The sequence below is a fragment of the Passer domesticus genome, chromosome 1, assembly GCF_036417665.1.
Source record: "Passer domesticus isolate bPasDom1 chromosome 1, bPasDom1.hap1, whole genome shotgun sequence".
In the NCBI taxonomy this organism is placed as follows: Eukaryota; Metazoa; Chordata; class Aves; order Passeriformes; family Passeridae; genus Passer; species Passer domesticus.
This window is the reverse complement of record NC_087474.1, coordinates 53,478,314-53,491,237: the sequence shown is the minus strand read 5'-3', so window position 1 is coordinate 53,491,237 and position 12,924 is coordinate 53,478,314. Positions and strand designations below refer to the sequence as shown.

The window sequence follows — 12,924 nt, the reverse complement described above, 5'->3', positions numbered from 1 at the left end:
CTTAGCGTCTCTTTGCCTTACGTGTTAAAATGTCAAGTGTGAAGATTCAGCTGTATGAGCAATAAAGGCCCTAGGAGGCCAGTGAGTCACATCAGGCATGTGTGAAAATTTAACAATCTCATTCCTTTCCCCCACACCCTAAAGAGCAGCTGCAACATGGAAGACTCCAAGCAGCAAAATGCAAACATTTGCCCACATCACCTTTCCTCCTGCAAGAAATGTTTCCTGTTAAAAATCACTGGATTTTCCCATATGCCTAATAGATGTCCTTTTTTCGACAGCCAGGCAGACACACTTCTCTAAAGCAGAGTTAAACTCCAGTTTTCCCTTCAGATAGGGCACATCAGTATCACTGCCCATTGCCTTATTTTGAGGCAGGTTTAATGGATATGAACTGGTTGCAAAATATTGACCTCACATTTAGCATAACCCTCAGAATTTGTATCACAAATCTACAGAGAAATATGTTGAGACCGTTAACACCTGAAACAGGACAATTTCTCTTTCACTTTCCTTTTGTATTTGAACAACTCAATAATACCTCTTACAAAACCAAGATTGGCTTTCTTCCTACCAAACCAGATCAAAAGCTTTTACATTGAGATAGAAAACTATTTCCTAGTGACTTGAATAACATTGTAAGGAAGTGGTATTCCTCTCTTTCATTTATATTGAATGTGACCTTTCTGTTATTAAAGACAACACCACAATTACTAAAGATTAAAACAAGCACTTACTTTAATAGGACAGTCAAACGTTTCATGAAACTCTTCCGCTGAATATAATCCAAACACTTGTACCTGAAAAAGTATATTGAAAAGCCGAAATTATTTACCTAATTTACACTGAACAATTAACACTGAAAGTAAAATCCTAACAACTAGAAGATTATCTGAATGCTATCAGTAACATCTTTTTTCCTAAAGGAAGACACAATTAACAATTCAGAGCTAATTGATGACACAATAGGACATTAAATGAACGATGCTGAAACCTCCAAGGTAAAAAGAAGGTAGTTTTTTCTCGACCTTAATGTATATAGAATTCCAAAAGTGACCCTGGATTGGAGGATGAAATTGCCACCTCTCTAATGACACTGGTCAAACCAACAGTCCATCAATTTTCTCCTCCTCCAGAAAGGAATGCAAAACAATTATCATTTATATGAAAAAGTGTGTGAGAAACTCCATTACAAAAATGTAAACAGCAGAAGGCTTAAAAGAACTTAGAAGAACAGAGTGACAAATTAATATGGCTTGGTCTTCTACAGTGACATATCTCTAATAGTTTCAGCAATATGGAAGTACTTTTATGAATATTTTTCCTCCTTTTTTTTGTTACAATCACAGCAAAAACAATAAGCTCCTTTTGCTTTAGGCTGATGAAATCTGTTTAACAGATAGCAACCTAACTATGGTAAGAGTAATAGAATGACATTCAAGAGAAAATAAACTTAGAATTCTTCCTTTCTGAGAAAGAATGGTAGGATTTTATTTGCCTCCAAGCAATACAGGGTTTACATAAGAAAAGAAACTTGTGACAATAAAGGAAAACCAGCCTGAAATCCAAGCTCCATATATTTCTAGGCATTCTCTCCTCCTTCCCAGCGTATACAATGCTATTTTGTTTTATTCCATAATCACAGGAAATTTCTTTCTCTGAAGACTCCTCCCTTCTTATTTATACCAAAGTATCAGTACATTTAAGAGTCAGCAGAGGAGTTGCAACTATAGGCAATCATATCTATCAGAATCAATCCATCTGAAGAAGCGTCAACATTGAATTAAAAAAAAAGTTTCTACAGTCAAGAGAATTAACAGATTTTTAAAATGTTTCCTTGCCTTTAGTTCAGAACAGGTACAGAGATATCAAGTGTTAATGAAATATTATTAGATTACATGACTACAGAATAAGGTACCTCCAGATTATTTTAAGTACAGCCCTCTTTTCGACTCATGTCTCCCATTCAATAAACAATATTCCCTTTCCTTACTGTAACATGAGACAGTTGACCGCCTAGCTCCTGCAGAATTTAGGAATAAAATAGGGCTGAAAGCTTATGGTCAGGAATTAGTAACTGATTTACTAACGATGTTTTTCAGAAAGAATAATAAATGGTTTGCTTTTTCATTATGTTTTTAAGAGGTTTCCATCCACTGTCAGAAGTTGTTGAAACAAACTCATCCAAGGAGGGATGAACAGCACTGGAGAAAGGGAGAAAAAAAGAGCATCCCATGGAATGATCAGCAAGGAAATGTATCTGACAGCAAATCTACTTAAGAATGCTCTCAGATAGGCTCTCATTATTTTCCAGAAAATTTTCTGGAAAAGGTAATCCCTTCAGTAACTCTGCTCTACATGTTCAGCATTGGACTCAAAAGTTCTAAAAGATCTTTTAACCTTATTTCCTTCTTCCCATCATGATTCCTTCAGGGAGAAAAAATAAAAAGGTAAGAGTAACAAGAAAATATAAATCCCTTTAGAGAAAGACCTAAAGAATAAAGTCAGTAAATATCAGTAACGGGCCACAAAAAGTGATGCTTAATTGCTCTAAAAAGATCAATTCAGAGCCCAAGAACACCCACAATTCCTGCAGACAGTCAAGAAGACAAAGTAAAAATATTAAATTTAATGGAAACTACAAGAGAAACTAAGCCATCTACAAGGAACTAGGACATCCTTAGAGTGGCTCAAAGTTCAGCAGTCTCAGTGAAGTTAAAAACATCTCCAACCACCTCATTTTCCTTTCAAGCTTGTCTCCTGGATACATCTCCTAAGCATTATCAGCTCAGTCCATTACTCATTAGCGAATATACTGCCTCTAACAACACTTTAAAAATACTTCTGCATGCACTGTGTAGGGCTGAGCTACTGCTCCAATGGATTAGAAAAATCAATATTTGGAGACTGTGAGATGTATCACAAAGCTGTGATTATGTAAGCCAGCCAAAGTGCTGTATTTGAATTGGATCTGGCTGTAAGCCTAGAAAACCTTTGGGCTGATGTCTAGAGGATTTTGCTTTCTGGGTTTTTGTTTTCATCAGCTGGCACATCATATTCAGTATAATAGCCTACACAAAGTAAGAAAGAGAGGAAAGACAACATAAGACAGAAAAAAGAAAGAAGAAAATAAAAGAAAATACACAGCTAAAACGTAACACTGCAAATTCCGTGAAAGCAGAATCCTCAAAAATTACAAAACAGCCCTCTCAAATTAAAAGTAAGTAATCAAAATTAGCAACAGTGCCTTCAACGTTTTCCTAATATATCACTGAATATTTCTTTTGGAGTATTACAACAACATGGAGTGAGCTAAGAGGAAAAAACAATTCCGCAAAAAACAGATGTTATCATGTTTACTCTAGGGACATCATCTAACAGTTTATTACTTCTTAATGTCTCATATTCTTCAGAAAAAAAGCGATTCTTTTGCTATTACAAACCTATATCGGATTTATCTATTTCTACTTTCCATGCCCACTCTGTTCAGGACACTCTTAGGCATCTGGAAAAAGGATTTTACGATTTCACTACATTTTGCTAGTCCTGTCTGATTTTAAATATCCAGAACCCACCACTCCAGTGCATCCGGACTTAGCCGCTTCTTTGCTTCCACATATGGAAAAAGTAAGCAACCTTCAGTGACCAAAAGGCAGGAAAACAAGTAACATTTATTGAAAAATTATTAACGTAATACCAATGTAATTCATGGATATTCCTAACATCAATGTTGTTACAGGCATTAGAGATGACACTAAAACATGCAAGAACATGGGTTTTCAATATAATTTATATTTCTTAATATAAAAAAAGTTACAAGCCAGAATAAGAGTGCCAATTACACTCCTCTTATGTAATGACATGGAAGCATTAGCAAAATCAGGAGTCATATCCAGGTTTTTCATGATAGCATACAATTAACTACACATAAAACTAACACAAAAAACGAATCTATAAATCTCCAGAATTCTGAGGATGCCAGCCTGCTTCCTGTTGTATTTATTTGAGCACCAAAATTCTCTTATACCCTAACATTTCAACACCCAGCAGCTAGACTAGAGGGCTGGTGCTGGTTATGATTTCTGCTCCTTTCGATGCCAGTGGTGATCAGCTGCAGCTGACTTCATTAGAAAGGAAGGTTTTCAAAGAACCAAATACATAGTACAGAAAAGCAGCAAGTGGCTCCCAAAGCATTTGTTGGACACGCATGACATACAAGCGACAGGTTTTGACATTGGGTGTGGACACTGACTGTCAATAAGAGGGTTTAGAAAATTGTACTGTGCTTCTGTGCTCTCCCCCCAGTCTGTACAGCTAGATCAAATCTAGTTTGAAAGACAGAAAACAAAAAAGTAGTAAAATACAATATGTAAATATAAAACGCCAGCAGAACAGATACGAGGAGGAGAAGGTTCTCATCATAAGGCCTTCCTGCAACAAAATAAATGGTTTCCATCTCTATCATATTGGATCCACTTTGATACGTGAAAATGCACTCTGCTTATAGAAAAAGAGAACATATCTTCATTAATTGGTAGAATATACTTGCAGCTAACTCAAAATTCCCAAGCCTCTTCATTACATCTGCTTTTTTGTTTAGAACTGATTTAAAAAAATCCTAAACTGTTTTACTGTACTGCTTCACTGTTTTTTCCCCCTTCCCCCTAGTTTTTTTAAAAAAGATTTCACCACTTTTACATACTTCATCAAGTTAATAAAAACTTTGTAACTACTTGTACAAGTACTTTAACTGCTTACAATATCAACATTCCCACTGCAATTAGGCAAGAGCTGTAAGGAATGAAAGTTATACTTTTGTTATTACCAGAATCTGTAAGTGCTACATTATCTCATTATCTGGCCAAGAATCTGCCATTTTCTTATACAGTAGCACAACCTAAAACTATTTTAATCAATTTTAGGCGTGGATTATTTCACAGACATGAGTCTTTCTGGATCATGTGGAAAATCTGACTTCTAAAATACCCAGATCTTTTAAATCTCCAGGTGAGTTTTTCACAAGTGTAGAATATGGTGAAGCATCAATGTCCTTGGACTCTATGAATGCAAATATACTGAATATTGTACCTGAGAGACTCCATCCCTATGGCTGTGGGACTGTATTTTAGACTGCCTTGTATAGTATGTAATGTCATACACTGGATCCACAACTGCTATTTCGCTAAATGAAGACAGAGTCACCATTTAAAGCATCGAAGTCCTTTCAAATAGAACCACACCAGAGTAATGATTATGGGGGTTTCAGTATTTCTGAAATTAAATAAGTATATTTAATATTAACTTAGTATACGAAAAAACGTGTATGGCTTCAGTCTCACCACAGCGTAGTGGATTACTGACAGTCATCCACAGTCACATCTGAGGAGCCCTTACAGTAAGTGCTTGCTCTCCAACACCATAGGAAAACCTAAACCAACAATGCTAGCTCAACATTTTTATTAGCTTGCACAATTACTGACCCTTGCCTTATCTTGCTTAGACAAATAGGATACTCTTGTGGTGTTTCACACAGGATGTAAAATTCTATAACCAATTTGATAGGCACTAGTATCCTAATTACTGGGCCAAGACACTGACATCAAGATATATCTCAGAAATAAAAGGCCTGGATACACAAACTGGCTGCCTGCCTGTTGAGGGACAAAAAACTCTATTTGGAAGGAAAAAACCCAAATACATACAGCCTAAAGAGGTTGTTTCCTCATTTTTCCTATTTCAAATTCCAGCTGTATTTTAATTTAAAGAACTTCAACTGAATGCAACATTAGGATTACCAACACTCTTCCTCCCCCAAGTCTACTGTGTGAGAAATGTTCTCCTGAGAAGTAGGATGGATATTGAGAAATTATTTAAATTACTTTTAATGCACTGCATTGGTATATGGACACTATATTAAAAAAGAAGTTTAAATACACTCTGTGCATTAGAATTTTATCATTGCAAACCAACATTAGAAAATACTGTCATCCACTGAAAAAACAAGAAGACATTCTTATAACCGGAAAATCAATCACCAAAACCACTAAACCTCACAGCTCAACATTCCAGAGAAGCACTGATAATTGCTACTTATACACTACACAAATGATATATGTCCTCAGCCAAGGAAGTAGGTTTTTAGGAAACTGTACATATATTGACTTTACATTTATTTAATGTGGCTGTTGTAAGACACTTTGCTCTTCTGATAAACTACAACTGTTTATCAAAAGATTCTGTAATTCAAGAGAAACATTCATAAAGTGTGTGAAAATGAAAACCACCAGCCCACAGAAATCATGTCCACAAAATCCAATTTTGTGGATTTATAGCAGAAGGGCATTAAACTACTGTCTTGCAGGAACAGCAGAGTAGTCACAGAAGTATAACTGGCACAGCAGTAATGATTAAGTTGACATGTCCTCCTGTCACAGCTGTTAATCAGCTTAATAGCAGTCACATTATTGACATTCTTGTAATTACTTTTCCTACAGCATATTTGTGCAAAATATATTTGATTTTGAGTATTCAAAGGTGAGTTCAGTTCTCAAAACGTATGGTCAAAGTAGTGGTGCTCAATGCAGGAATCAACTCCACAGGTTATCACAATTATCCTATTATAATACTAGGACTACTTGCTGCCTCAACAAATAAATAAAGAGATTTGTTGTACCTTCCCATCTTCTGAGCAAACACCCATATGTTCTCCACTTTCATCCAGGCTGATCTGATTTATCTTCACTGGGCTCTAGAGAAAGAAAACAAGGAAAAAATACTTTTAAAGTTACATCACCAATGACATGCTTTAACATTCCTTGCACTTTGAAAGATTTACATGTTAACGACTGAGTAATGTTTAGTTGCCTGAATCAAAAAATCCTCACAGAATAGATATTTCTATGACAAAGCCAAAAGACAGCCTTCTTTCCAGCCTTCTGCCCAACTCCAAAATTTTGACTTTCCTTTTGCAGTTACCTGCCTCAGGGTAACTCCCTGAAGTGCCAGGAACTCCTATGAAGTGCCAGGCTTCCAGATCTTAAGTATCCATGCCTGTGCATCATGGCTATTAGTTTCTGCTATCAAAACTTCAGATAAAATATGGTGACAACACAGGCATCAGGGCAACTTGCAACTTTTCTAGTTTGGTCCGATGGCTTCGCTTGTAATTATTTGTTTTTTGAAATTCTTTCTCTTGCTTTCATTTTTGGCTCTAATACTGTTCTCAGAAGTGAGTATTAGAAGGTATTGAATTGCAACATAGGTTTACTTGTTCTTAAATAAATATGGAGAAAAGCCTGAAAACCATCCTGATTTAGTAAATCTTCCCTTCACTATCCAAATATACTTTTGGTTCTAACCTACATGGTAAGACAGTATCTGCTACTGTTTACTTAACTTAAACAGGTACTCATACTTGAGGTATGGAGGACTTACTTATAACATCATTTGAATACCCTGATGCATATCCTCTTGCATACAAAAACCAATTCAAATATATTCAGGTACCAAGAAACTTCTTATGTACTGATCCTGATTTCACCCTCTGTAACAAACAGCTCATCATTTCAAGAATCACTGAAGGATCTTCACACAGGGAAGTCTCTCACACTTTTAAGAACCACTTTTCTTATTCTCATAAAATATTGAATGGATTGAACCACAACTTTGAATTGAATGGATTGAACCACAACTTAGACCACTCCTGTGGTTTTGAGCATGATAAAAGAAATCCATCATATGCTTGTGTAAAAATAAAGTGTCACCGGAAGAGCACTGGAGTTGTAGGATCACATTAAATGCTACACAACTGTGTATGAAGGTCCTTATATATGCTATGGCAGTTGGAATTGTATTAAGAGTACATAATAAGTAAACAAAAACACACTGTCCACATGGGCTTTTCTACAGCAGATAAACCGAGATGTTTTCACACCCTTTTCCCCCCAAAATCTTTCTCACACACAACAAATTCCAACTCAGAGAAAGGAAGCTTTCCTCTCATCCACTTTGAAAATAGCATATGCCCAAATCATATTTTCTAGAAGCCTTTTTATAATCAAGGTTGATTGAACAACTGAACACTGCACTGCCATAGTTGTCTGATGAGTTGGGAAAATTACACTGCCCTTTTGCTTTCCTGCTTTCTTGTGCGCAGAATATGTAATTCCTGGTCTCACCACGAAATGGCACCTGGAAATATTGCAATTGCTGCCTATCAAAAAGTGGTCTTTCCACGGGGTGTTGCAAAGAAGTTCACTGGGAATTTAAACCAATTTTCCTTGACTTATGTGCTCCAGAAGTATTTTTGTTTGCCACTGGTTATGCTGAGTTGCTACATTTCAAGATCAGACACCCGTGCGTAACAGCAGTGCAGGCAGCTGGTGCACATTCCACAGCTGTGTTCCTCCTGTCACATTTAGGGGGTATCAGCAGAGGAGTACAGCTCAAGCCCATCAACCTCATGGTGTGGCAACATCCTTGTAAAAGCTCTGTTCTCAGATATTACACACAGAAGTGGCTAATTCCAAGACTGGAGGATGCTGAGCAAGGCAAGATGTATCAGCTGTCAGTCTGACTTTCTAGAATCTTCATAAACAGCGTAAATCTTCATAAACTTTTATTCCTGCCTTGCCTTGAAAGATGCCTTTCTAAATTTGTGTTTTGCTCATCAAGGTGCAAGAGAAGACTGCCTCTCTCTAGGGGTGGGCATGGGGAAAAAGCTAGCATGTCTGCACCATTCCTTCTACTATCAGGAATACCTCTGGCCTTCTGAAAGCACAAGCATAAAAAACCGAAGTGGCATAGGATTTTTTTGGTCTGGGCTGCATCTAAGTTGCCATTGCCACAACTTTCTCACTAAGTTTCTTCTCTTCATTTGTTATTTTGCAATTGCAAAGACAAAACATCTGTCTTCAGTACTCTTGGCACAGGGTCATACACTAAGGTACAGTGTTCAACTGGTCATGTTCTTCTCATTACTCCAGCACCTACACCCACCATCAGGCTGACATCACAGCAACAGCAGATCTGACAGCACTCCAGTGTGATGGGCCTTGTTGGAGATACTACTGCAACAAAAAAACAAGACAAAACGACACACACCAAGACACACCAGAGGAGATGATGGCTCATCCTACAGTCCACATTATTCCTATTTTCCTGTCAAATGGCTTTGATAAAGTTTGATTCTGAAAAAATAAAGTGTAGAAAATAGGCAAAGTGGACTACATAAGCTATCTTTACATAAACGTTGAAAACGAGGATGATGGAATTTATCTGTTGTGATGTGGTTTGAAAGCCATATGTGGCAATACTTTGGAAATGAAATGTGTGATTGTACTCAGGTAACTAACAAGTGCTCAGCAAGGCAAAGCCTCTCCTGCAGGATACTAAGGATAACAGGAAGGGCTTCTACAGGTATGTGGCAAGCAAAAGAAAGACTAGGGATACAAAAGATGTGGGAAGAAAACAGGAGACCTGGCTACCCTGGATGAAGAGGAGGCTGGGGTTCTCAGTGACTTCTGTGCCCCTGTCTTCACTGGCAAGTGCTCCAGCCATGCCACCCTGGTCAAGAAAGGCAGAAGCAGGGACAGTGAGGATGAAGATCCTGAGCCCCCTGTAGGAGAGGATCAGGTTTGAGACCATCTAAGGAACCTGAACGTGCACAAGTCAATGGAATCCAACGAGGTTCATCTGTGGGTCCTGAGGGAGTTGGCAGATGGAAGTTGCTGAGTCACTATCCATCATTTTTGAAAAATTGTGTGAGGTGAAGTCCTTGATGACTGGAAAAAGGGAAATATGATCCTCATTTTTAAAAAGGGAAAAGTGGAAGATATGGGGAACTACTGACCAGTCAGTTTCAGCTCTGTGCGAGGCAAGGTCACACAGCAGATTCTGCAGGAAACCATGCTAAGGTACCTGGCCAACAAAGACATGACTGGTAAAAGCTAAAATGGTTTTACAAGGAGAAAATCATGCCTAACAAATTTGGTGACCTTCTATGACAGGGCTACAGTGTTAGTGGACAGGGGCAGAGCAACTGATATTGTCTACCTGGACTAAATGCAAAGTGTTTCATACTCCTGCATGACATTCTTGTCTCCAGATTGGAGAGAGGGATTTGATGGATGGACCACTCGGTGGATATTGAACTGGCTGGAGGCCACACACACAGAGTTTGGGTTAATAGCTCATTGTCCACATGGAGACCAGTGATACTCTTCAACATCCTTGTTTGTGACAAGGACCAAGCGGGACCAAGTGCACCCTCAGCAAGTTCACTGATGACACCAGTCTGTGTGGTGCAGTTGACATGATGGAGGGAAGGGATAATGGCATCCAGAGGGACCTTGACAGATGGACTGAAGCAAACCTCATGAAGTTCAACAAAGCAAAGTGCAAGGTCCTACACTATTGGGACACACAAGACACATTATGGACTTTGGACCTGGTTAGCCTAAGAGATTTGATAACAAGATGCCTTGACAATAGCAAACAGAACTTTGAGGATTAAATCAAGATTGCAAGAAGATTACATCAGATGGACGTACTGATAAAAGAGAATTACATCAAACTCTGCAAGCAAGAGATGTAAAATGCAAGAGATATTGTAAAATGCACAAGTTTGTTTATGTGATGATTAACCCAATCCTGGTAGTGAAACATTACTAGTCTTCCTAGAATAAGTATATAAGCAGTTATACTTCACAATAAATTTGGATTCTTTGACCATTTCACAGTGTTCCTGTCTCTCTTCATTGCCAACACTACACCACGGTCACTGCAATCCCAGACACACCAATGGGCTGGGCAGAGAAGTGATTGAGAGCAGCCCTGCTGAGAAAGACTCGTGGGTGACAGGTGATGAAAAACTCCAGATGAGCCAGCTGTGTGTGCTCATAGCTCAGAAAGCCAATCAAGTTCTGGGCTGCATCACAAGGAGCATGGCCAGGAGGTCAAAGGAGGTGATTCTGCCCCTCTACTTTGCTCATGTGAGATCCCAGCTGGAGTGCTGCATTCAGTTCTAGTGTCTCCAACATCAGGAGGACATGAAACTGTTGGAGCAAGTCCAGAGGAGGGTCATGAAGTTTGTAAGACGACTGAAGTACCTCCTTCATGAAGACAGGCTGAGAAAGCTGAGGCTGTTCAGCCTGGAGAAAAGAAAGTTGCATGGAGACCTCATGGCCAACTTTCAGTACCTGAAAGGGACCTACAAGAAAGTTTGGAGAGGGACCCTTCATCAAGAACTGCAATGATAAGACAAGAAGTAAAGAGTACAAATGAAAAAGGGGAAATTTAACTTAGATATTAGGAAGAAATTATATACTGTGAGTTGGGTGAGACACTGAACAGGTTGCCCAACCCTGATACTGTTCAAAGCTAGGCTGAATAAGGCCTTGAGCAACTTTGTCTAGGGGGAGGTGTCCCTGCCCATGGCAGGGGAGATCAGGACTATGTAATCTTTGCATTCTAACCACTTAACATGCTGTGATTCTAGGATTCTAGAATGTTGTCAGTGGAAAAAAAGGGTGACTCCAGAGTATTTGCAGTTTTCCCACATTCAAAATAGCACACAATATTTCCAGACTTGTTCTATTTCTACACAGAAATTCAATGATACAGTATTTCATAACAGCATATATATTATAAGTAGCAATTTGTTACAAGCCTTCTGCACACCCAACACCTCCATCAGTTGCTATTAACTTTTTCCTTCTCCTATTACTTTTTCCTTTTTGGCTGTACCATTCACAGATGACAATCAGGGAAAACAACTAAATTCAACTAAAAGAGACCTGCTCATTTACACAAACCTCCAGCTAAGTTCCGACAGGAAGTGACACACACAAGGAGAAGCAAACACAGAGTAAATTTTTTTCTGTACTCAAGTCAAACTAGCACATTGACTATTACCCTGTTCACTAACATTACAAGTCAGAACTTTCTGTGGAGCTCAGTAAATGACAACAGATCATGATAGTCCAGGCTGAATATTACATGCATTTTAAAATAAAGTTTCAGGAAGAACTCTAATACCAGACTCTTCTTGTTCAGAGTTAAATAACAGTCAAGCTTATGATTTCCAGAACTATGTTCCACTGGAAAGCTGTTTGAGAATCAAGATCTCAACCTATCCAGGAAATCAGAAAGAAAAGACCACAGATAAAATTGGTACATATATTATCTAAACCAAAGTGTTTCTTCCAGAATCAGCTCCAATTCTTCTTTTCATAACCGTAATTTCTTTAAATATACTTCTGTGCCAGACAGCAAAGTTACTTACTATTTCAAATTTACTGTTTCAAATTTAATTGCATTAATTAAATTAAATTGCATCAAAATTAATGCATATAGTTGCATCCAACACCCTATGGATAATTTTGATATTTTAGAAAGGAGGAATGCAAATAATATTGTGGGTCACCCCCTCCCACCTTGCTTTTATTTTTCATTTTTTTATTAAATGTTATAAACTCAGGCATAAAGTTACAACTGCCTTTCCCCTTGTTTTTCTTAAAAGCTTTGTCCAGCTAACCCACTGATGAGTTTATTTGTCTGACAAAAGAAAACAGGCTTTGGATTTTACAGTAAAGGAATAAATGCCCCTCCTGCACGATCTACCTTTACATGTTTACAAAAGATGAAGAATCACTCAAGGTTAGAGAAGACAAAAGTAGTCACTAACTCATCATAATTTGAAGGACTGATTATTTAATACAGTGGGAACCATGATACACACTGGGGTTTGGGAACCTGACTGTTGTCAAGGTATTTTAAATGTGTGTTGGAAAAAACCTGTAACATGTAAAAGAATCTAAAATTTAGAACACATAATAGCGGTGATCAAACTTAAATCTCATGTCATAAAACTAGAGGCACCTGCATATGAAATGTTGAAAAAACTACTATTTATTATTTTATTAG

The 12,924-nt window shown here is 37.9% G+C and overlaps 1 protein-coding gene across 6 annotated transcripts in view; it reads right to left on the bottom strand.

The window, feature by feature from the left end:
• VPS41 (VPS41 subunit of HOPS complex) overlaps positions 1–12,924 on the bottom strand; it is a 109,569-nt gene that overhangs the window by 56,588 nt on the left and 40,057 nt on the right. For all 6 annotated transcript variants that reach the window (XM_064420708.1, XM_064420686.1, XM_064420726.1 and 3 more), the window contains 2 exons: positions 6,674–6,748; positions 738–800 (listed from right to left, as the gene is read on the bottom strand). In XM_064420708.1, coding sequence (XP_064276778.1) covers positions 738–800; positions 6,674–6,748 — 138 coding nt within the window. The remainder of the gene's footprint in view (positions 1–737; positions 801–6,673; positions 6,749–12,924) is intronic.